The sequence below is a fragment of the Carassius gibelio genome, chromosome A25 (genome assembly GCF_023724105.1).
Source record: "Carassius gibelio isolate Cgi1373 ecotype wild population from Czech Republic chromosome A25, carGib1.2-hapl.c, whole genome shotgun sequence".
Lineage (NCBI taxonomy): Eukaryota > Metazoa > Chordata > Actinopteri > Cypriniformes > Cyprinidae > Carassius > Carassius gibelio.
The window spans coordinates 1,060,907-1,086,556 of record NC_068395.1 but is presented as its reverse complement, the minus strand read 5'-3'; the positions used below and the strand labels follow the sequence as shown (position 1 = coordinate 1,086,556).

The following is a 25,650-nucleotide window of genomic DNA, read 5'->3' as shown; positions in this document are numbered from 1 at the left end:
AATGCAGCAGCTAGAGTCCTTACCAGGTCAAGAAAATATGATCATGTTACCCCAGTTTTACAGTCTCTGCACTGACTACCTATTAAGTTCCGTATCAGTTACAAATTATCATTACTTACCTATAAGGCCCTAAATGGTTTAGCTCCAGCGTACCTAACTAGCCTTCTACCAGGCTACAACCCATCACGCACCTAGGACAGCAAAATCCACTAAAGGAGGTAGAGCTTCCTCACATTTGGCTCCCAAACTCTGGAATAGCCTTCCTGATAATGTTCGGGGTTCAGACACACTCTCTCTGTTTAAATCTAGATTAAAAACGCATCTCTTTCGCCAAGCATTCGAATAATGTATCTCTTAAATTGTGAGTGTAGTTGCATCTGATCAAATGTGCATTTTTATTCATTGATGTCTCTATTTGTTTCTCTGTTGCTGCTGGATCTTCATCCCGTGGTAACTAGGATTTACACAAGCTCCAGTCTGGATCCAGAACACCTGAGAAGAGATGATGCTGACCCTCAGAGGACCTCAGATGATGCTAACCCTGAATCATCAAACAGAACTAACAATTATTGCTACAAGTGTGACTGCATCATATAATAATTATTAATTAATAATGTTCATCTTCTGGCTGACTACGTCTTGTATTAATTTTTCAAAAAATCCAGTCAAACGTGCACAAACTGACAGTCGCCACCATAAGCTACTACTAAATATTGTAGAAACATAATTTTCTGTTGTTTTGTAACGATTTGTATTGTAAAAAGCGCTATACAAATAAACTTGAATGAATGAATTGCGTGCCTTAATGAGAGGCTTAAATGTTATCATATATTTTTAAATATGTACAAATCACTTTTTAAAGTATTCTTTTCTGGTAACAGGGCTGACACAATGAGCGTGTCCCTGTCTTTCAGATATTACATAAACTCAAAGAAAATTCATTAAAAAGAAGAGAACACTTACTTGTCTTCTACCATCAACTTCAAGAAAGTCAGATGATGTCACTTCCTCGAACTGATGCAACCTTTAGAACAGTCCATTATCTTTAAGGAGGTGTTTACATAAAAAGTACCAGGGTTGACGAGAACCTATAGGGATCCCACTAAGTTGTGTGTTTTTTATTTTATTTGACATGTTAATTATGACTAATGGACTGACACTTAAGGCTTTATACAACTTTTTTGGCCTCTATAGTAAGTAGAAGTAGAAAAATCATACTGAGGGACGGGCCATTTTCAACATTTCTTCAAGATGCTTTGCACAAAAATGTGATTAAAATCCTTTAAAAACAAAAGAAACAGAAAATAATTGATTCTTATATTATGAGACATTATGGTAACTAAAGTATATTATATTTTATTTGTTTTCTGTTTTATTAAGATTTACAGAGATTTTTCCTGAGGGGGAAAAAAATGGCACGTTTTTGTATAATGACCCTGATACTGTTAAAAGGCACATCATTAAAACAAAAAATACGATTTCACATTTCACACCTAAACACTTGTGGAAAATGTAATTAGAACTAGCTACTAAATTAGTTAAAAAGGCCTATCCATATACAGATATGATTCGCGAACCCCAAACTGACTCAAATGATTCGCGAACCCGCTACGAACTCTCGAATTGATTCAAATGATTCACACTCCGAACTCAATGATTCGCGATCCCAAAACTGACTCTAATGATTCGCGATCCCGCTCCGAACTCCCAAACTGACTCAAATTATTCGCGAATCCGCTCCGAACTCCCAAAATGACTAAAATGATTCGCGCTCCGAACTCCCGAACTAACTCAAATGATTCGCGATCCCCAAAATGACTACAATCGCGATCCCGCTCCGAACTCCCAAACTGACTCAAATGATTCGCGAATTCCGCTCCGAACTCCCAAAATGACTAAAATGAATCGCGATCCCCAAACTGACTCAAATGATTCGCGATCCCTAAACTGACTATAATTATTCGCGAACCCGCTCCGAACTCCCGAACGGACTCAGTGATTCGCGCTCCGAACTCCTGAACTGACTCAAATGATTCGCGATCCCCAAAATGACTCCAATGATTCGCGATCCCGCTTCCGAACTCCCAAACTGACTTAAATGATTCGCGAATTCCGCTCCGAACTCCCAAAATGACTCAAATGATTCGCGATCCCCAAACTGACTCAAATGATTCGCGATCCCCAAAATGACTATAATGATTCGTGAACCCGCTCCGAACTCCTGAACCGACTCAATGCATTACTGTTAAAAGTAACTTTTTAAATGTTCCCTTTAATGCACTTTTATGCGTTATGGTCTATACAAACACAAAGTAAAACAGAAAGTAATTTAAAACACTATTTTGATTAAGTCAGACCAGCACAAACTGAATATTGTATATCACAAGGATTTCTGAAATAAATAACAAAACACCTGAATAATATATTCAGAATCAAAAACTAAAGTGGCCTCTGAATCATAAAAGCTGTTGTGTTGAGCCCTTAAAAATTTTCCTTTCACAGCTTAAGTATGAAAACTATCAACAATGGACAACATAACCCAGAACATTTTGAAATAAATAAATGAAAGCAATCTGAATTATTCAGAATCTCTATATATATATATATAAATGCTGTTTAAAAATGAAATCTATGTTATCATGCTAAGGAGCTGACTGAAAGCCGGTGACTCCACAGTAGAGACAGGTGCATGTTTTCAACAATATTTCACCTGTATGAGAAAAACATACAGAGAATCACTTAAGACACTTTGCTGTAGACCCATTCCACATAATAATATTCATTAAAACTGCATGTTAACACGTAGGAGCTTGCTGCATGAATCCGTGAGTAGGCTACAGTTTACAAATCCATGGGAACGGATTGCGAAAGTGTGCGCGCAGATTATGAATTAATGGGTACAGATTCAAAAACCGAGGGTATGGTTTACAAAATCTGAGCACAGATTGGAAATTCGTGGGCTAGGATAGGACATTCGAACCAGAAAGACACAGCTTACATTTGACTAAAAGGTTTTTGTCTTTATGCTCAACTAAAGTGAAATAATGAGCATATTTCCACTTTGAGAAACTCGTGTTGCTCTTGCCTTGACTCGCCATGACTGCCGCACATACTTGAATAAACGGAGACACGCCCACAGTGCGTCTTCGTGTTTGCAGTGATTAGCATCCACCAATCCTACAATGCGTCGCTGCTGCAAACAGGTTAGGCTGCACTTCAGTAAAAATTAATTAATTATTTAAAAAGTATCGGACAATGCACCATGTGGTAACGGTAACGGAGTTAATTTATTTTAAAAGTAATGCGTTACAGTATTAGTTACTGTCAAAAGTACTAATAGCGCGTTACTGCCCAACACTGCTGAATGCAAAGTGATTGAATTATGCACTGAAATAATAAAATACTGCAAATTGCTATTTTGATTTTGCGGGTTTTTAAAGCAGCACACATTTTTCATGGCCAAACCTCTGACTTCAGTATAACTTTAATAAACAACACTTGAGAAAAGTGAGCGCTTATGGTACATTGACATCAGCATTTCAAATTATTTTCTTATTTAAAGATCATCTATGAGTGAAATTCTTCATATTTATTTGTAAAAAAAAAAAATACATGCAGTTAAAAATATACTGCAATATTCTACATAGCGCAGAAGACATGCTGGTGCAATCAAACAAGTTGGTTTGAATATAAAATTGGTCATAATATAAGCAGAAGTGTGATGGGTGCAGTGGGTTAGTGTTGTTATACTGTTGTGTATCACCAGCAGAGGGCAGTAGAGTTACATTCAACACTGTGTGTTTCTCTTCTGTTTCACCAGTAGAGGAAAGTGTAGAATTATTTTATTTTGTTGTATTCAGACTCAAATTGGAGGTTTAAGAGCTTAATTTGGAAACATTTAATGAACGCATCAGCGAGCTGCGAATTATTCGCTAGTTCTAAAATGTACTATAGTAATACTACGTTTTGGTCATGTTATACCAATGCACTCTTTAGTATCTAATTGTATAGAAAAGTACTACAGTGTTACATCCTGAGCTTTTGTATAGGTTGGTTAGGGTTAGCTACAAGTGTATAAATTTTTCTGAATCAGTTCTGTTTATCCCTGTACGGTTGTCTCTCGGGAGTGTGTCAGTGCGCATGCGCAGTCTCCGCCTGCGCTCGGTCCGTGGCGGCTGCTGCTGCTGTTTCTGTCCGCCGCGCGAGAATCTCCGTGTATTTCCGCCCTGTTCTCGCCCGCCGCTCGTTTATGCGTCCGAGTCCGACAGCCGGGCCCGCGCTGCTCGGTCCGTGCTCCCGGTAAAGGCTCGTCTCACCGCGGCTCCGGGCGTTATGCGCTCACATGAGGCCTACACGCTGAAGCTGTCCTCCTCCTCCTGCTCCTGCTCCTCCTCTCATGCATGAATCTCACCGTGATGGCTGATGATCAACAACTGCCCGGTGCTCCCGGAACGTCACTGCAGAGCCCCGAGGCCACGGCGCTGCAGTACAACAAGATCAAGAACTCGATTTGGTGAGAGATCCGATCTCAGAAACATCTCTGCGCTCTCAACAGCGCGTGCATGTGACGGGTTGCGCTTGGATCGGTGTCTGATCTCCATTGCATGTGATGCTAGGCTGTTTACATATGATGTCAGATGTCTAATGGACAGCAGACCTACATTTAGTTGCATGGCACATCTGATTTGTGATTAATATGCATGTGCATGCATCTGATTTGTGATTATGGATCTGATGCATGTGGTTATGGCTGGTTTATAAATGCATTAGATTATTTGATTCCATTGCATGGTGCAGCTGATTTCAAATGCATGTGATATATATGTCATTGCGTTGCTATTTTTACTTCCATGGCATTTGGATGTCTGATTATATTGCTTATGATGAATGATTTTCTTCTTTAATGGATCTTGTGATGTCACTGCTTGGGATGTTTTTGCATAGGAGGTCTGATTTCATTTAGTGGCATGCATGTAATGTATAATTTCAATTTATGTGACTATATGTCTGATATTTCATTTAAAATGTCAGATTTCTGTTGCAATAGATGTATGATTTCATTGCATTGAGACACCGTCTGATTTGATTTTCTGATGTCATTGAGATGCAGATATGCTGTGCAGTGACATCAGAAAATCAACCAGATAGAATCAGACACCATCCCCATGCAATAAAATCATGCATCCATTGCAGCTGAAATCAGACATCCAGTGGCATCAGGAAACCATGCAATAAAATCAGACACCGTCCCCATGTAATAAAATCAGACATCAAATCCAAGCAATTAAATCAGACATTCCAATGCAATTATTAATCAGACATGCAGATATGCCATGCCATGCAGTTACATCTGACATCTCATGCAATGACTTCAGAAATCAATTAGACAAGTCCTCATGCAATAAAATCAGACATCATAACGAAATCATTCAACCCAATCCAGTCAAACTGGAAATCAGACGTAAAATCAGCAAATTATGTCTGATTTATAAGTGCATTGGGATGTCTGTTTTAATTGATTGGGTATGATATCTGATTTTATTGCTTGGGGATGGTGTCTGATTTTGTTGCATGGATCTTCTGAGGTCATTGCAATGGCATACCTGATTTCAGATGCAAGTAATATCTGATTTCAGTGCATGTGATCATGTCAGAGTCTGTCTAATTGCATTGCATTTGGATGTATGATTTAATTGCATGGGTTATCTGATATCATTTAATACAATGTCTGATTTCAGTTCAATGTGACGCCTGATTGATTTTGAAAGTCCACTTGTACCTAATTTCTCATATAAATCAGACATGAAAATGATTTTAGATGATCTACATGCACTTAACCATAAAAGCGTAATTTCTCCAGAACCAACAAACCTGTTAAATGAATAGACAGGTGTTCTTTTCTTTTATCTCAAACAAGCGCAACACCTTGTTATCAGGAACTCAACAGCTTGTCTTGTTTGTGTGTTTATTCTTGAAGCACAACCGGTCTAATAATCTGTTTTTCTTGTTTTACAGCAAATCAGTACAATCAAAAGTGGAGAGTATCTTGGTAAGTCTGTCATGTCATTAATCAGAAACATTCAGTATTATCAGACATGTCTCGTTGTTTATATTATAGATGTGTTTATATTGTAGTTTCCCTTAGTTGAAGATCTTAAAGGTTATTTATAAATGTAACTATTTATGTATATTGAAGTCTTATTATATTGCTGTTGCCACTGCTTCTAAATAGCATTTTTAGAGATAATATCGGGGAAGTATTATGTTTATAATGTTGTTATAATTGTTATAAATTATTATTATTTTTATTAACAGTATTTTTTTTTTAAATACTTTTCCTGTGACCATTTTAGATTTTCTGTCAAATATCAAACTAAAGGTTTTACTATGATTTTATTTGTATTTTACTTCTACTACTGAATTTACCATGAAAATCGCTTTTTCTGCTGATTTGGCATGAAGTTATTAATAAATATTTTAAATATCAGTGTTACACTGGCCATTGGCTTCCCATCTATGTAGTTATCAGCCACTGGTGAACCAGATAAACCAGCATCTGGTTCATTCATCACGCTGGAAATGGAAGGTCAAGCTGAGCACATTGCATTGTGGGATGCAGTATAGTGTGTCAAGTGCTCTGGTTGTACAATACACACTTATGCTGGTGTAGAAAATCATACGAGTATTACATGCAAACAGAAAACCAGCACACATAGTGCACGCTGCAGGGACAGGACAGTATGGGTTTTATGGTGGTATGTTATTAAAAACATTGGACAAGTTTCAGTTTTTTGATCTGTTTTGCATTTGTGAATGAGGTCACTAGTTTGTGAGTCATATTTGGTGAATGTGTTCATTTTGAGACTATTCTGATCGTGTAAAGAGTATGTTAGTGATATTCGTTACTGTCTGACAGTGTGATTTATTTTCAGTTCCAGCACGCGTGTGTGTGTGTGTCATCTGAAGGACACTCACTTTTATCAAAACAGCGCTTTCTTCAGCAGTTATCATTGGAATCATTTATAGTTATTCTTCAACTGGGAGTATCGTAGTGTCCTGCTATATCTTTCTCGGATGATGTATTTTTCACAATTCTTCCTTTACATGTTTGTAGAAGTTACACCAGTAAGACCAAATGTCCTACTGTAAATATCTCAAAACTTAATGTTTGATTTGTAATATGCTTTGCTAAGACTTTAAAGATGATTTTCTCAATATTTAGATTTTTTTTTTTGCTTCCTCGGATTCCAGATTTTCCAATAGTTGCTCATCAGTTACTCGGGAGAAAGGTGGATAGCTAAAAACCTTTTGAACATATTTAATATGTGTGACATAATTTTTGCATTTGCTCTGAAGTGCTTTAAAAGTGCCGTTTCAGACAAGTACATTCTGAATATTAAAAACAAAAACTAGCGTAACCGATTACAACAATACGTTGTAATTATATAAGTATCACTACATAGAATACTTTGTTTAATAATACCCTTTTACTATTTTTCGAGCCGTCACTTAAGCTACAAGAACAGCTGAACTGATTCACAGAAATTATTAACTTAAATATCTGTAATATGCATAAATATTTGCTGTTTCATCTACTCCATTTGTACCATGGTAATTCTGTGAATTAACTTGAATGATCAAATAAATGTCATGGTATTTGAGTATGGTAACCATTTATTACCACGGTATTTATTCAAGTATTGTGTTATTAGCTTATACTGTATTATGGTAAATCCACAGTAATTTTTGAACGATTGTTCATTCTCAACATATTTGAGCAAAATGTTGTAAGTTAACTTCAAGTGAGGATTTAAATGAAGAAGTCATTCCTTGCACTGGTCTTACTGCGGTTTTGCTGATGAATATTGGTTGAGTATTTCTTTGTTACCAGAGAGCAGGCTTTTAGTTAGCTGTGATCTCTCAAGAGGCATTTCAGGATAGTTAGACACACTTGACGGAAATATCCACAATTTTGTGTTATGTTCCAGGCAAAGCTGACAAAACTGAAAGGTCAATCCTCCGGAATTGTAAAGATTGGAATGGAATTATATAGAGCTGAATTGGAATGGAATGCAATTGGATATATTTGAATTTAATAGAATGGATTTGAAAAGATTAGTATAGAATGGAATGGAATGCAATGAAATTCTATAGATTGGAATGGAGTATAATGGAATGGAATAGAATGGAATGTATTGGAATTGTATAGAATGGAATAAAATGCAGTTAAATAGATTAGAATTGAATAGAATGGATTTGGAATAGAATATAGTGGAATTAATCGGAGGTTTATAGATGGGAAAGGAATATAATAGATTTTAATGGACTGGAATGGAATGGATTGGAATTGAATAGAATGGATTTGAATAGAATAGAATGGGATGCATTGACATACTATAGATTGGAATGGAGTATAATGAATTGGAATAGAATGGAATGGACTGGAATTGTATAGAATGGAATTGAATGCTGTTATATAGATTGGAATTGAATAGAATGGATTGGCATTGTATAGAATGGAATTGAATGCTGTTATATAGATTTGAATTTAATAAAATAGATTTGAACAGGATAGAGTGGAATGGATTGGAATTGTATAGAATGGAATTGAATGCTGTTATATAGATTGGAATTGAATAGAATGGATTGGCATTGTATAGAATGGAATTGAATGCTGTTATATAGATTTGAATTTAATAAAATAGATTTGAACAGGATAGAGTGGAATGGATTGGAATTGTATAGAATGGAATTGAATGCTGTTATATAGATTGGAATTGAATAGAATGGATTGGAATTGTATAGAATGGAATTGAATGCTGTTATATAGATTGGAATTGAATATAATGGATTGGAATTGTATAGAATGGAATTGAATGCTGTTATATAGATTGGAATTTAATAGAATGGATTGGAATTGTATAGAATGGAATTGAATGCTGTTATATAGATTGGAATTTAATAGAATAGATTTGGAACAGGATAGAGTGGAATGGAATGGAATTGTATAGATTGCACTGAATATAGAATGGCATACAATGTTGATATGCTGATGGAAATTGTTGCTACTCTACAGTGTGTGAATGTACAAATAAACAGGACAGTAAAAGTAATACGATACTCAAACTGTGTCTTTTACCACGGTTAAAGGGTGTTTGTTTGGGACAACATGACACGGGACGGCAACAGCAATATGATAAGACACCAATGTTCACTTGATAGTTTAATCAGAATCAGAATAAACAACTCTTTCACCAGTTAATAATAGTTAGTTAGTTAGTGCGACTGAAGCTGTTTGTGAAAGCAACATAAAACAACTTCAACCTCAAATGATCCAATCAGAATTTAGAGATGCACTAGACATATGCTACAAAATACAATAGTGTGTGGCAGAATATGAGTTACAGTGTACAATTTTACATGTAATGTGTTTTGTTGCTCAGCAATTGGCTGCTACTGCCAAACAGAGCCAAGATAACTACTCTGTAAAGATGTCACAGTGTGTTAGAATGATGGTGTAAAATGATCACAGGTATTAATAAAGCTCTAGAGTAGACAGAATGAGCATAATAAAGCCTTTAAAGAGTCGAACAGAATAATAATAAGGCTGTTTGCTTTGGATGGAAGGATTTATAACCACTACATGGTACGTCTAGATAATAACAGTGAATTGTCTTTCTTTTTTTTTTCTCTTACTCTCATTGGCTGTCCAGCCATTCACAAGCGCTGGTTCCCCCTAGCAACAAAGAGGCAAATAGAATAGGACGAGGTGAGAGGAATCACTCTCACCAGCCAATGGAAGGCGAGGTGGGCGGAGCCTGTGCTGAAACGATGTGTTGCCAGTCTGTCAGCATTGACATGCATGTTTACTGTCAGGGTTTACATGGAAACCAGCTAAGAACAGGGCAGGACTGCAGGTTTGCTGCTGGTCATAAGCACAGACACGCTCTGGTACGGTGCGCCTGACCGACTCCAGGGGCTCTGCTTCTAACCGTACAATACAGCAACCTCGCGGAAATGAATGCAGGGGAATACAGTGAGGTCATGGGCTGCGGAGCCTTTTGCAGGGGCCAGAAATCAAGGTTGCTAAAAAGTTGCTAAATCAGATTTCTGCTGCAGTGGAATCTCCATCACAACCAAATATAAACTTTTATTGGAAAAACTCAACTATTGTCATATGTGAAATAATAAATACATTTTAGTATAGTCATAGAATTTTACTGATTTTCACACTTTAATTACGTTTAATACTTTTGCATGAATGTTTACATGCCGTTTTCTTAAAGAGTAAAAATAAATGTCAAACTTGTCTGAATTGCCTTTGTCTGATAATCCTTGTGTTGTTCATTTACACAGCAAGATGTTGAGAAGTTTACAGATATCGAAAAGCTCTACCTCTACCTTAAGTTGCCTTCTAGTCCCAGTAGTGGCAATGACAAAAGGTACATTTTATTTTTTATCTACAATATTCCTGTCCATATCCCCCTCCTCTGTTTTTATGATTTGAACTTCTTATTTGTGATTTTTGTGCTTTGCGATATCAAATACACTCATGGCATATACGTCTAATGATTATGATTCACTCTTATTTACATTCAGTAAAACAGTAAAACATATAACATTTGCAATTATCATTTTTTTGTAATATTGTTTAATTTTGCGTTTGTTGTTGGCTTCACATTGATTTATGAGCTAATCATTTCGCCATTTATATAGATTTTGTGTAAATTATGACATTGCAATACCAGGCTTCCTGTGTTTTATCATTTGTTTTCCCTTATCTGTCCATCATGTCAACCCCTCTTTACCAACATGATGTCCAATAGAACTGAAAATCAGAGGGGCTCTGCAAGTCCTGCAATATGGTAGTACAACTTTAACTTTATATTAAAGGGAAAATAATTCTGAAATCATTTGTAACATGATATATTACACAGGACCAACAAATGTACACACACCCTTCTGGTGCTGCACCATCACTGATTTAAGCCTTTATTTTCCTCTGTTTTCCCCAAAGCGACCAGAATTCCATGTCGTCCAGTCGGACTCAACAGATGTACGCATTCAACTGGATCCGAAATCACTTGGAAGAGCACCCAGAAACCTCACTGCCAAAACAAGAGGTGTACGACGAATACAAGTGAGTGATTTGACACTGGAATGGACAGAGGTTGTGTTCGCATGTACTCATCAGTTTCTGATGCTGTGTTTCAGGAGTTATTGCGACAATCTGGGTTACCATCCTTTAAGCGCAGCTGATTTTGGGAAGATCATGAAAAATGTTTTTCCGAACATGAAGGCACGCCGTTTGGGCATGAGGGGGAAATCAAAATATCCTTTTGTGTGGAAATATCTTACTGCCTATATTTTGATTTTGAGATACCGTAGGTTCCAACCTGTTGAAACACCTAAAGCTTCACAACATTTGCTTTCGAAACATTTTGTGTTCATTGAGAATTGTTGTGACCCTTTACAATGTGTTACGTACTGCTATAGTGGACTGAGAAAAAAAGCCTTTGTGCACATGCCATCACTCCCTAACCTGGACTTACACAAAGCAGGAGATGGGGTCAGTATCCTGTTTCTGTCAAGTCCAAAACAAGAGATTCGTATCATGCTCTAATTGCAACAGCATTGTGTTGGTGTTCAAATGAAGTTTGATAAGCATATCCCCTCTTAATGCTGGGCTTCTTTAGTGTGAGTTGTTGGAGTCGACTGGACAGTCTCCCAGTGCTGAGGATGAGATGCGCTCGGCAGCTTGCGGTCTTGTCTGCGAATGGGCTCAGAAGGTTTTGAGTCGCCAGTTTGACAGTGTGGAGGAATTGGCACGCTTTCTTCTCAACAGTCACTATATAGGCACTAAATCCATGGCAGCTCTTACTGTCATGACTGGAACCCCAACAGGCAAGACACAAAAATGGCATACAAATCTAGACGATGCATGATTAAATGTCGGTTGTAGCAGCTACTTGTTGCACCCTTCAGGAGTTTTACTTGTGTGGCATTCAAACTATGTTTGTTACTTGTATTTAACTAGAATCTCTTTGATAAAATACAGGTATGAAAACCCCTACGCCTGCCTCTGCCTTTGTGCCAACTGGTGAAGCCAACTTATTCCAGCCGCAAGTGAAAACCCTCCCTTCGCCTTCTGTAGATGCCAAACAACAGCTGCAGCGGAAGATCCAGAAGAAACAGCAGGAGCAGAAGCTCACCTCTCCTTTGCCCACTGATGCCCAGGCCAGAAGGGCAGAAGCGGGCACACCCGGCCCTGGATCCAGCCTGACCTCTGGAAGTCCTGCACTACTGTCCCCTCAACCCACCATAGGCATCGTGGTCACTGCTGTTCCAAGTCCTATCACAGTAAGCAGCTTTTTGGTTGATAGCAGGCTATGGATGATTAGACATTGCTGAATGACAAATTATTTAGATTGCTTTTGTTTGTGTCATTTGCAGGTTCAGAGAAACCGGCAACTAATGACCTCTCCAAGTCCCGTTGGGGCAGCAGAGGGAAAAGTTGTACCTGTTAACTTCCAGGTTGTGACACAACCTGTTAAGCAGTCTCCAAAAACGCCCCAAAATATCCCTGCCAGCCCAGTCGGTGACAGGTTGGCCAGACACCGATATGCCCAGATTTTACCTAAACCTTCTGCCACAAGCGCCATTGCACTTCGCTCGCCCCAAACGCTTCTGATCACCAACAGCCCCATCAAGACGGTGATGCCCACGCCCCACGTTAGCTCGGTCAATGTGGTCAAGATGACTGCAATTTCATTAGCGCCTAACAGTAGCAGTAGTAATAGTATTACTCCTACCCCTTTGAGACCTGCTTCGACAGGAATCAGTAGCACAGCTTTCCTGGAAGAATCTAGCCAAATCCAGCTAGCGCAGAATGGGGCATCTGTCATGTCTCTTCAGTCATCTGGGAAAACTGGACGTCCCTCTACGACCCCAACCCCATCAGCATCCACTGTTACTAGTGAGGTAAAAGTGACATTTGAAGCTGTGAATGACAGTTACTCAGCTACTGCTGTTGATAAACAAATCACTGCATCAGGGGCAAGAACAGGACTAAAGAATGAAAGAGCCACTAAATTCAGGGCTTCCAGTGAACCCTCTCTTCTTATTAAGGCGTCCCCTGTGCCTGAGAGAGTGACAAGGGCCAAGAGTGACTCCACAACCCCTTCAAGTACAATCATGGGGGCTCTTGCCCCGAGCAGCAATAACAACAACGATCACCCAGAAAGTACTTTGTATTTAACTGTTACTAGCCAGAATGTAGATGCTGAATTGTCATCCATTTGTGCGATGGCAACTGCAAGCACTTCTTCTAAAGATGCTGTTCTTGGTCCAAAAAGCCCTCGTAAACGTTCTGCATCTGTTTTGGAAACCCATACAATCCCAGTTAAAAGAGTATTCATTTCCCAGCAACCTTTAGATAGTGGAAGCAATGCCAAGCCTGGTCTTGTAATAGCAGCTAAGAAGATACACAGACCTGGCACTCCAGCAAGACCAGAGAGCGCTCCATGCAAAGTTACACTAAAACAGAGTAGCTCTCTTCCAACTCAAATCTTAGCTCTTTCTGACACTCCTATTGGAGCCCTGGACATCTCCCAGATGGTTAATCCTCAGAGCTCTTTACAACTCGCAAATGAAGCTGCTGATATTAGCCAGAATGAAACTGCTCCTGCTAAAAGCACAGTTTTACTGCAGCAAATCTCAAGTCACCAACAAATCAGCAGTGACGTTTCTCAGGAGGTATCTACTATAAGTGAGCTCAAGAGTTCACTGCAAGACTACTCGCAACAGATGCAAACAGAACACAAACAGATTGCCGCTAATCCATTACCGTTGACCGCCCAGGAAACTGAGACCACTAGTCAGCTCACTCTTCAGCAGGACATTGTTGATTTTGAAGGAGCCCAAGCAAGCATGGACTATTTTCCCTTCAATGATGATGATATGACCCAGGACAGTATTGTAGAAGAGCTTGTACAGATGGAGGAACAGATGAAGCTGAATAGCAGCTTGCAATCCTACTTGAGCTGTGTTGATATATCCCTACAAGGTCAAGCCACGGTTGGCCAAGGAACAATCCTGTCGCCCCATCAGACAAGTGCACAGTTCTATCATTCGTCTCACAGTAGCGCCACGCCAATCCACACGCCAACTCCGACACCCACACCGACACCAACACCTACTCCAACTCCTACCTCTGAGATGCTACCAGGGGGTCATTGCTTGACCAGAGAAAGTCCTTGTTCTCGAATGGCTCCTGTTACCCCAGTGGATAGCTTCTTGGGTGGGCGCCATACACCCATCAGTACTCCACTGTCTAACTGCAGCAGCAGTGTTCCTCCGAGTCCCATCGAATGCCGCAATCCCTTTGCGTTCACTCCTATAAACTCTAGTATAACTGGATATCACGATGGTAGCGTTGTGTCCAGCAGTCCAGTGAAACCCATGCAAAGACCAATGGCCACCCACCCAGATAAAGCCAAGCTGGAGTGGATCAACAACAGGTACAACAGCACCGCAGGGTCTCCTGTTATCTCCACCAGCTCCACCATTGGCATCCTGCCCAGTTACCAGGATCTGGTGGAGGACCACTTCCGTAAACCACATGCTTTTGCCATCCCAGGTCAATCTCTCCAGTGTCAATCAAGGCATCAAGACGGAAACTTGGGGAGGTTGACAACCGTTTCTCCAGTGCAACAAGGACAGCAAACCACCCTTAGTAGCAAGCAAGAAAGTTTTGCCATCCCAGCTCCGTTGGACAATAAAGGAGCAGGAAGCACATCTACATCTGGAGGTGGAACCTTCCGGTGTCGCAGCGTTAGCCCAGCAGTTCGTCAGCGTAACCTTAGCGGCACCACTGCACAAACAGTCACCACTCCACGGTCTGTTGTTTCTCCCTTTAACTGCCCCTTGACATCTGAGGTCCTGAACATTTTGTCCAACAACCAGTCTGTGGTCAGTGCCAGCAGCTTGGCCCAGAGGAGCCAATCAGTTCCACTGAACATCATGATGCAGTCTGAGCTGCTTCCCATCAGTCACCAGGCGCAGCAAAGCAATAGTGCTAAAATCACCACCGTGCTCCTTAACAAGATGGACACGGATGGAGACGACACAGTGCGAGGGCTTGGTGTAAATAATCTGCCCGCCAATTATACAGCACGGATGAACTTAACCCAAATCCTGGAGACGACACAGGGCTTCCCCGGAGGCCCCAACTCTCAGAACCAGCAGCTGCCTCTGGACACAAGCCCTTTGCCTTTTGACTTCCAGAAGACGGGTTACCTCATAAGTGCGGGAGAGGAGCAAGTCTCCTTCTCCACTGGTGACAGTCGAGCACAATCAGGCTCAGGACTGCAGCAACCAGAAGAGCAGCTTCAGCTCCAGGAACAAGATCAACAGCTACAACTCCAGAATCAACAGCTTCAACTTCAAGACACACAGTTGCAGCTCCAGGACCAACAACAGTTACAAGTTGACCCAGGTCTCACCCAGCAGCACTTGTTGCTCCAAACCTCGCAGCAGGTTGTGGATCAGGAGCAGCAAGAGCAACTGGACTTCAACACTACCGTCAAGGATCTCTTGGGGGAGGACAGCCTCAACCCCAGTTCCCAACTCGTCGGACAGGTGGCGTCAGAGCTCAGTGCTGTCGCCTCTGACTTTTCGAACGATATCCGGTTGACTTCTGACCTTTCGAGTAGCATTAACGACTTGAACACTTTGGACCCCAACTTGCTGTTTGACCCTAGTCAGCAGCAGGACCAATATGAAGACGCCACACTGGAAGAGCTAAAGAACGATCCTCTGTTTCAGCAGATTTGCAGCGATACTGTGAATTCTGCTGGTTTCGATTGGCTGGAGAATAAAGACCAGCCAACTGTGGAAATGTTGGGATGATATTAGTCCCTGTTCTTTTACTGTTGATGTTGCTGTTGTCTGTTGTGGTTTATATTTATTGTTTCTGTTCAGCGTTTGTTTTTTTTTGTATTGCAACATTTTGTTTATCCTTAACGTACAAAAATATTGAATGATGTGTCTGTGCAGCAAAAATCTGGACCCTTTGGACTGTCCAGTGTAAAGTGCCAGCCTGAGGTTAATCTCTTACAGGCATGTGCTTTATCTGATTTTATTATTGTTTTGTTTGTATTCCTGCTGTATGATTTCATAATCATTCCAGTCGTTTCCAAAGTCATTTACAGTGAGCGGTCAGATATTTCCATATCTGGTTCCAGCTGGTAGTAAAGTACGTTCAATATGATGAGACATCACATGGTGCACAAGCACATCCCTCTTTCATATATTTCCTCCCACTAAAACAAATGCATAATTTGTTCTCGTATTGAAACGAAATGCAATATTCCAAGTAACGAATCACTGACGTTGGGGAAACTCACTTTCTAGAACGTTGTCTAAAGATCCAGTAATGTGGCTTTTGCGAGTTTGCAAGTGCCCCCATGTACCATAAGTACAGCAGAGGTGAAATATCACATCTACATATCGTAAACCGGTCAGTTCAGTGAACTGCGGAGATCTTAGGTGCTACTTGGTGCTGACTTAAAGAATCGCATTTACTGAACCTTTCATCAGCCATCATTTGTTTTGTCAAAGTGATTTTACACATTTTTGGGGGAGAAAGGTTTTAAGGCCATAATACCAGTACTGTTAAATCCAAACTATTGGGGAAGGATGAGATTTCCAGTTTGTTTTTCTCTCAAAAAAATGGGAATATAAAGACTCGTCTGCCTTATTTCCAGAGTCTAAGGCCTTATCCCATCTCATTAAAGGCTTCTGAATTCAAGGGTTACTTTAAAAGAACGACCTTGGTGCACTTGTCGTGAATTAGCATTGTCCATCATCAGATGGTTGCTAGCCATTTTGAAGGCTTTGCTAGCACATAATTGCAAACTGGTAGTGACGACGGTATGGTGATGGCTAGATATTCTTACCAACTCGAGATCAACAGGCAAACCTGTGTCGTTTCTCCAGCCTTAACTCCATACCAAAGAGAAGCTGTGGAGAACAAGAGATTGCGATCCAATGAGGTTTACATCAGGCCGTCATTAACAAAAAAAAAAAAGGGATCTTGACTGTTTTTGTTTGTTTTTACAGTGAGTGAATTAGCTTTTGTGTAAAGTATGTATATGGCGGATGTATAGGTAACTATGTATGGGGAGCATGCTGTACAAGTTTACGAAGGCTAAGTTTCTAAGCTGTAGGTAATGCGACATTTGTAAAAAGGACATAGTTGTCGTCATGAGATTTCCATTTTATCAAGACGCTAATGGTGATGATTTGTAGGTAGATTCGAGTGCCCTTAAGAAGAAAACACTGATCATAAATCCATAGCCAGCACGATGTTTCGCTCGGTACGTTTCTGGCTTCCTGTGATGTGCTAGTAAATGTTGGGTCTGTAGCTTGCTAATATACCATTTTTCTTAGAAGTTTATTGGTTGCTGCGTATGCAGATGTAATGTGCAAATGAAGAGAGGATATTAAAGCATGGATTTATCGAGAAAAAAAAAAATTAGATAAGACAAATATAAAGTTAATTTAATCGTGACATAGCTAAATTTTGTCGAATCAAAGCAGCAGACGCTGGAAATGGTTTGAAAAACGTTCATCTTATTGCACTAAAAGTTGGGTTTCTTTTTCTGTCAACAAACAACGATTGGTGCCCGCGTTGTTTTTCTTCTAATGACAATAAACAGGGGAATTACTAACGTGTGCTCGAAAACGACAATATATAATTGCCTTGTGTAGCAATGAGCTCTAATCTCAATGAGATCTGCGTTGTACGACTTCTCGTACCCGAGAAGAAAATATGATATTTAAAATTACAGCGAGTTAAAAAAAAAAAGCCAACATGCTTTACCATGTTATAAAATGACTGTATGTGCGCATGTATGTTAAACTATCTATGGTAGTATTTGTAGTGACCACTCTTTTAGCCAATCAAAACAGGACGAGAGGGGACAAAAGTAGTTCTTCAGAAGCTATATGTTAACTAAGTTAAAATAAGTCAGTTTTTGTTAATGAACGTTGTTTTGAGTATCTGTACTCTTTCTTATTTTACATATATATAAATATAAAATGGCTGTGTGAAGAAAGCTGTACATATTTTTTACATTCCGGCGTTTATTAAGGCACTGATTAACTACCGTTTTTTATTTAAGCAGTGAGACTCCAGTCCTCTTTTGATACACAGGGTTTGATGTCGCAGATGTTGTTCGTCAGGTCAGTCTTGTAGAAGAACATGTTCATTCTGTCTGTCAGTTTGGATCTGTAGATTTGAGCCTCTGATGTGCTGGTGTATCTGCTCTATGTGGACCGTAGCTTGTTGATATTGCAGAAGTGTTTCAGCGATGTTTTGTTTTTTCTCCTTTTGTTTTTTTTTTTCCAATGGAAAGTACTCACAGGTGAGATTTTTTTAAGTGGTTTTAAAAGCCAATAAACATTTTTAAACAACACTGTGTTGCCCTGAAGTGTGTTTGTCCAGTTTGAGCGCCCTCTGTTGGTTCACATTGACACTGCAGCACACAGACACACTATTCAGCTATTTGCTAAGGAAAATATTTCTTTTTAATTAAAATTTTAACAGTATCTCAGTGATATTAAAATAACACCAAGAACGAGAATGATTACTTGCATTCATCCCAACAGCACACGTTCATCACAGAGATGTCTACAAGACGTGTTTCTTTATTCATCTATAGGACACAGAATCATGTGAACTTTCCACCTCTCATTTTTTAATGTCAGAAAATTACAAAACGTCTACAGTTTCTAAAGCGTGTCCAAAATCATGAGCTTGACAACAACTTTGCCATTCATCACGACTGCACACTCGTTTACAACAAACAAGAAAAACAAATTGATTTCCTACATAATTTCTTCAAGTACGTAATGACCTACAGATGCCTCTGCTAATGCACGTTAATACATCACAAAATAAAGAAGATTTGACGATTACAGACAAATACACGACAGGCTTTCTTCACAGCAACCAAACGCTCTCAGATTGACCTGACTTTGCGCTTCGCTGCAGTTATTTGTGATCGATTATGACTGATTACGAGCTTGAAATGATCCGCTGTGAGTGAATATCAAACAGTCACTGCCTTTCTTACTTCTTTACAAGAAAACCAGAACACTACAAAAACTATCGCTTCATTAGAATCCTGTCTTGTTTTTTAAAGCAGAAGATATTTAAAAAACTTAATTTAAAAGGCTGCGTTTATTTGATCAAAAACACAGAAAAAAACTGTAATATTGGGAAATATTATTGCAATTTAAAATAGCTGTTTTTAATTTTAATATGCTTTAAAAAATAATTTATTCCTGTGATGCAAAGATTAATTTTCCACATCATTTTTCTCAGGATTAAAATGGAACTGTTTTGTTATTTCAGTTGTCACTTATTTGCTAAAACCATTACCGTATTTTTTGCACTATAAGTCACACCTGAGTATAAGTCGCATCGATCCAAAAATACGTCATAATGAGGAAAAAAACATATATAAGTCGCACTGGACTATTTAGAACCAAGAACCAAGAGAAAACATTACCGTCTCCAGCCACGAGAGGGCGCTCTATGTCTTCAGTGTAGACTACAGCAGCACTGAGCAGCATAGAGCGCCCTCTCGTGGCTGGAGATGGTAATGTTTTCTCTTAGTTCATTTCTCTTGGTTCATGTCAAATTAATTTGGATAAATAAGTTGCATCTGACTATAAATAGCAGGACCAGCCAAAATATGAAAAAAAGTGTGACTAATAGTCCGGAAAATACGGTAGTTATAATATTCAAAATGTATACATATTTGGAAATGAAATATCATATATAATAATGAATTATTATATATAATTTATACTAATTTGGAAATGAAATATTATAATTAAAATACATATTTAGATTAATTATAATATTTAAAAATGGTATAAATACACATGTATAAATATAATTTATGCATTTTAAACATTTATACTTTTTGTGACTTATTAAAATATGTAAAAAAAAAAATTGTAATATACAAAAATATACATGTAATGGTGTACGAGAGTGAAGTAGTGAGTGAGATGTTTTTAGCCGTGCAGTAAACACTGGTGAACATGTGCATCTCATGCTGGTCTCAGAACCAGTTCCTGGAGTCTTCCTGACTAGTGCTGGTTTAACCCTTTACAGACGCTGCTCTGGATGTTAGCACGGGGTTAAACCGGGGTCACCTGCGGGAAGAGTGTGTGTTACAGTGATCTTAGGGACGAGACTGTGTGTGTGAGTGTGTGTGTGTGTGTGTGAGTGAGTGTATGTGTGTGTGTGTGTGTGTGTGTGTGTGTACCTCTCTCTCACACACATCGCCGGCTGTGTGTTGAGGAAAGACAGCTGTTGTTCCAGACTGCAGACGCGAAATGTCAGATAACACGATGAAAAGATGAGCAGAATGATGCTGGAGACATAAACAAAGGGTTAACATGCATGCTCATCATCTCTATTAAAAAACAAGTGCATATAATTATAATGATAAAAAATATATAATTATATAAATATAATTATGCATTAATAATTATAAATTAATTTGACATCATAAAAGTATGTAACTATTCATTTATATATATATATATATATAATGTTCTGGTTGAGCAAGTAAACGTAATATAATTATAAATATATCATTTAAAATAAACAATATAATTAAAAATATAAATCTGCATTAATAATTATAAATAAATTAATTTGCCAAATAAAAAATATGTAATCATTCATTATTATTTATTTAAAAAATACATGAATTAATATGCTTGACATTTTTGATTGCTATTGTTCATGACATTACCATAATAAATGCAATTATTCATATTTATAGATCATTATGCATACAATTATACATTTATTTGACATTTTTATGTTTTTGTTATGTTCCTGTTAATGACTTTCCATAAAAAAAAGACTAAAGTTACACTATTACAGTAGTTCCCATTGCCATTATAATTATTATAAATATATTTTAAGATAATTACACGTTTTTATTTATACAATTATACATTCTTTATTAATATAAATATTATTAATTATAAATTTTTATATATTAAATTATTAACAAATCATTATTATGTCTAACCTTATATGCTTGGTTTATATTTTTAAAACTATATTGCATATGTTGGTGCCATAATAATGACCCTTTTCAAATTTCTATGTGCTTTTCTTCTCTGTCATCTTTTGGGTCTCACTTGCTGTGGTGGAGCGGTTATGAAATATTGTTCTTGTAAAATACTTTCCAGCATTTTTTAATATCAGTAATAGATATGCATGCAAACCAGAGCGAAGTGCAAAGGTGTAAACTCAGAGATGTGGATCCGTGAATCAGGCTTTAGAGCAGTTCAACTGAACAACCAGCAGAGGGCGACATTACTCCACAAACACACACAGTATTTCTGCACACTTCTCATGTGAAGCCTGGACTCACAGCAGAATGAAGAACTTGAGCAGATGATGCTCCACGAGACCCAGCTCAGACTCACTCTTCTCCGACTCCAGGCGTCTCTCTGAGGGTCACAAAACATCCCGCACTCATCCTCAAACCCTACAAACATCTTCATAAGCCAGCAGGGTTTCTAACTCTCTACAGGCGGCTCGAATGTGAACGAGAGCGTGTCAAATTATAATCATGTAGTGTGTTTGAGCAGCGTCTGAGGATAAAAGTCTGCGTCCACAAACATTCTAACCCAGAGAGTGTACAGCACAGAACAGAACAAACACTACACCAGTGTGTGTGTGTGTGCGTGTGTGTGTGTGTGTGTGCGTGCGTGCCTCTGTGTGTGTGTGTGTGTGAGTGCCTCTGTGTGTGTGTGTGTGTGTGTGCCTCTGTGTGTGTGTGTGTGTGCGTGCGTGCCTCTGTGTGTGTGTGTGTGTGCCTCTGTGTGTGTGTGTGTGTGTGTGTGTGTGTGTGCGTGCCTCTGTGTGTGTGTGTGTGTGTGTGTGTGTGCGTGCCTCTGTGTGTGTGTGTGTGTGTGTGTGCGTGCCTCTGTGTGTGTGTGTGTGTGTGCGTGCCTCTGTGTGTGTGTTTGTGTGTGTGCGTGCCTCTGTGTGTGTGTACGTGCCTCTGTGTGTGTGTGTGTGTGCCTCTGTGTGTGTGTGTGTGTGCGTGCGTGCCTCTGTGTGTGTGTGTGTGTGTGTGTGCGTGCGTGCCTCTGTGTGTGTGTGTGTGTGCGTGCGTGCCTCTGTGTGTGTGTGCGTGCCTCTGTGTGTGTGCGTGCGTGCCTCTGTGTGTGTGTGTGTGTGTGTGTGCGTGCGTGCCTCTGTGTGTGTGTGTGTGTGTGTGTGCGTGCGTGCCTCTGTGTGTGTGTGTGTGTGTGCGTTCCTCTGTGTGTGTGTGCGTGTCTCAGTGTGTGCCTCTGTCTGTGTGTGTGTGCGTGCCTCTGTGTGTGTGTGTGTGTGTGCGTGCCTCTGTGTGCGTGTGTGTGTGTGTGTGCGTGCCTCTGTGTGTGCGTGTGTCTGTGTGTGTGTGTCTGTGTGTGTATGTGCGTGTCTATGTGTGTGTGTGTGCCTCTGTGTGTGTGTGTGTGTGTGTGTGCGTGTCTCTGTGTGTGCGTGCGGGTGTGTCTGTGTGTATGTGTTCGTGTGTGTGTGTGCGTATGTGCGTGTCTGTGTGTGTGTGTCTCTTTGTGTGTGTGTGTGTGTGTGTGTCTGTGTCTGTATGAGTGTCTCTCTGTATGCATGTCTCTGTGTGTGTGTGTGTGTGTGTGTGTGTGTGTGTGTGTGTGTGTGTGTGTGTGTCTCACCCTCCAGTGGTGTGTGTGCTGTGCTCTGGCTGCTCGTAGAGGTCTCCAGCAGGTCTGTCAGTGATGAAGACACGGAGGGTGCAGACGGTTTACCGCGCCACTTCAGCACCGGCGTGAAATCAGTAGACACTGGAGACTCATCCTGCACAAAATGCAGTTCATATAAGAGAATAGTTTATCAGACACAAACATCACAAACAGCTGTGTGTGTGCTCGTAATGCTGTGGAAGCACTGTACCGTCGACAGAGAACCGGGTTCCTCCAGGAGCTGCTTCAGACTTAAACTCTTCTTATCGTTCACCTGACGATCAAACACAGAAATCATCTGTTTACACACCAAACAAACATACAACTTTTCACATACTATGAGTGTGTGTGTGTGTGTGAGTGAGTGTGTGTGTCATGGCCGCACTGGAGTGCACACCTTGACAATGTGCCTTATAACAACAGTGAAGAGTGTGTTTAAAGACGCGCTGCAGACTGGCAGGATTTACAAACACAGCTGGATTATTCAGGACCCTGTGCTCAAGCACCCAGCGGGTGGAAACTTTCCGACCACTGTAAGAACATTGGACCAGGATGAGTGGATTTTATTCCAAAATCATTTAGAAAGACCTTGGACACGAAACACCTAGAGGATAAATATAACTTTCTCTTCTCAGGAGAGACGCAGACAAAAGGGATTAGACTCATCCGCATTATAAATGGAGTTTATTCAAAGAACGGCACTTTTACAATCAACCAGTGAAATGGAAGGCAGTTCGGAAGACCTTTTCTGAAGTTTACAACTGGACAGGTCTCAGATTGCAAGGAAAGCTTGCATTACTTCAGTTTGTTGACCATTCAGTGTCTCATTCAGTTCTGACAAACTTCTCAATCTCAGGTGACATTCTAATATTCCTGATCAAAGCAAGATTACAGTGTCTTCCAACAAAGTATAATTTGGCAACATGGTATCCATCAAAGCATGAACCCTACTGTATATTACATCCAACTCAGCAGGAGAATGAAACTGTTGCTCATTTACTTGACGGATGCTTCAATTACCGTATTTTCCGGACTATAAGTCACACTTTTTCATAGTTTGGCTGGTCCTGTGATTTATAGTCAGGTGCAACTTATTTGTCAAAATTTACTTGACATGACCCAAGGGAAATGAACCAAGAGAAAACATTACCATCTCCAGCCGCCAGAGGGCGTTCTCTGCTGCTCACAGCTCCTGTAGTCTACACTGAACACATAGAGCGCCCTCTCACGGCTGGAGATGATAATGTTTTCTCTTGTTTTTCTTGTGTGTGTGTGTGAGAGTGAGTGAGTGTGTGTGTGTGAGTGAGTGTGCGTGAGTGACTCAGTGAGTGTGTGTGTATGTGTGTGTTTGAGAGTGAGTGTGAGTGAGTGTGTGTGTGTGTGAGTGAGTGAGTGTGTGTGTCTGTGTGTGTGTGTGAAAGAGAGAGAGTGAGTGAGAGAGAGTGTGCGTGTGTGTGTGTGTGTGTGAGACTGTGTGTGTGTGAGAGAGTGTGAGTGTGAGTGAGTGAATGTCTGTGTGTGTGAGTGACTCAGTGAGTGTGTGTGTATGTGTGTGTTTGAGAGTGAGTGTGTGTGTGTTTGAGAGTGAGTGTGTGTGTGTGTGTGTGTGTGTGTGTGTTTGAGAGTGAGTGAGTGTAAGTGAGTGTGCATGAGTGAGTGAGTGTGTGTGTGTCACCTGTAGGTGTGTGCAGATTCTCCTCAGCACATCGTACACACTGTCTCGTGACAGCAGAGACACAAACACATACTGGAAACAAGAAACACAAGAGAATAAAGCCTCAACTGCACACTGTCTGATTAATATGTATATTTAAATTGTAATAAATCTGTTATATTGAGATACATTTATTTATTTAATCCCAACATACAAACTAATATATATATATATATATATATATATACAGTACAGACCAAAAATTGGACACACCTTCTCATTCAAAGAGTTTTCTTTATTTTCATGACTATTAAAATTGTAGATTCACACTGAAGGCATCAAAACTATGAATTAACACATGTGGAATTATAAACATAACAAAAAAGTGTGAATCAACTGAAAATATGTCATATTGTAGGTTCTTCTTCTGCTTTGATTACTGCTTTGCACACTCTTGGCATTCTCTTGATGAGCTTCAAGAGGTCGTCACCTGAAATGGTCTTCCAACAGTCTTGAAGGAGTTCCCCGAGAGATGCTTAGCACTTGTTGGCCCTTTTGCCTTCTGTCTGCGGTCCAGCTCACCCCTAAACCATCTGGATTGGGTTCAGGTCCGGTGACTGTGGAGGCCAGGTCATCTGGAGCAGCACCCCATCACTCTCCTTCTTGCTCAAATAGCCCTTGATGCCTTCAGTGTGACTCCACAATTTACATAGTCATGAAAATAAAGAAAACTCTTTGAATGAGAAGGTGTGTCCACACTTTTGGTCTGTACTGTGTATATATATAAATATTTGATTTAATATATATATATATATATATATATATATATATATATATATATATATATATATATATATATATATATATTAAATCAAATATTATCATATATATCAAATAATAGTGCTTTAATGATGTTTGGATGATGTATAATGTTTATTGTTCTGGTTAGATCTGAGTTTTATATCTAGATCTCCATGAGCTCTTATTGTTGTAGTTTCTATCAGAGAGAAACAGTGTAGATACGACAGAGATCTCTGGGTCAAATACAGTATGACCTCTGACCTTCTGTCCTCTGTCGGTGGAGATGACCAGTCCGTTAGGAACCAGTCCAGCCGTCTTGTGTTTCTTCACCAGCTGCACAGAGCCCACCGGGACACACACCTGAGCCAGCAAACACAACA

General features: G+C 39.6%; 2 protein-coding genes across 4 annotated transcripts in view; one reads left to right on the top strand and one right to left on the bottom strand.

The window, feature by feature from the left end:
- Positions 1–4,044: 4,044 nt before the first annotated feature.
- Positions 4,045–18,479, top strand: LOC127947086 (DNA-binding protein RFX7). 2 transcript variants are annotated; one of them, XM_052544018.1, is made up of 10 exons: positions 4,045–4,513; positions 6,016–6,049; positions 10,357–10,442; positions 10,827–10,865; positions 11,018–11,140; positions 11,215–11,331; positions 11,485–11,569; positions 11,697–11,904; positions 12,059–12,360; positions 12,454–18,479. In XM_052544018.1, exons 1-10 carry the CDS (start codon positions 4,401–4,403, stop codon positions 15,907–15,909), a joined length of 4,563 nt encoding a protein of 1,520 aa, XP_052399978.1. In that variant the 5' UTR covers positions 4,045–4,400; the 3' UTR covers positions 15,910–18,479. The 2 variants fall into 2 exon arrangements, with proteins under 2 accessions (XP_052399978.1, XP_052399977.1); XM_052544017.1 differs by having other exon boundaries at positions 11,215–11,569.
- Positions 18,480–19,680: 1,201 nt separating this feature from the next.
- Positions 19,681–25,650, bottom strand: part of LOC127947085 (GRAM domain-containing protein 2A-like) — a 12,376-nt gene continuing 6,406 nt past the window's right edge. For both annotated transcript variants that reach the window (XM_052544015.1, XM_052544016.1), the window contains exons 6-12: positions 25,532–25,630; positions 24,491–24,562; positions 23,027–23,089; positions 22,789–22,930; positions 21,474–21,552; positions 20,346–20,453; positions 19,681–20,232 (exon numbers count right to left, since the gene is read on the bottom strand). In XM_052544015.1, coding sequence (XP_052399975.1) covers positions 20,229–20,232; positions 20,346–20,453; positions 21,474–21,552; positions 22,789–22,930; positions 23,027–23,089; positions 24,491–24,562; positions 25,532–25,630 — 567 coding nt within the window. In that variant the 3' untranslated portion in view covers positions 19,681–20,228. The remainder of the gene's footprint in view (positions 20,233–20,345; positions 20,454–21,473; positions 21,553–22,788; positions 22,931–23,026; positions 23,090–24,490; positions 24,563–25,531; positions 25,631–25,650) is intronic.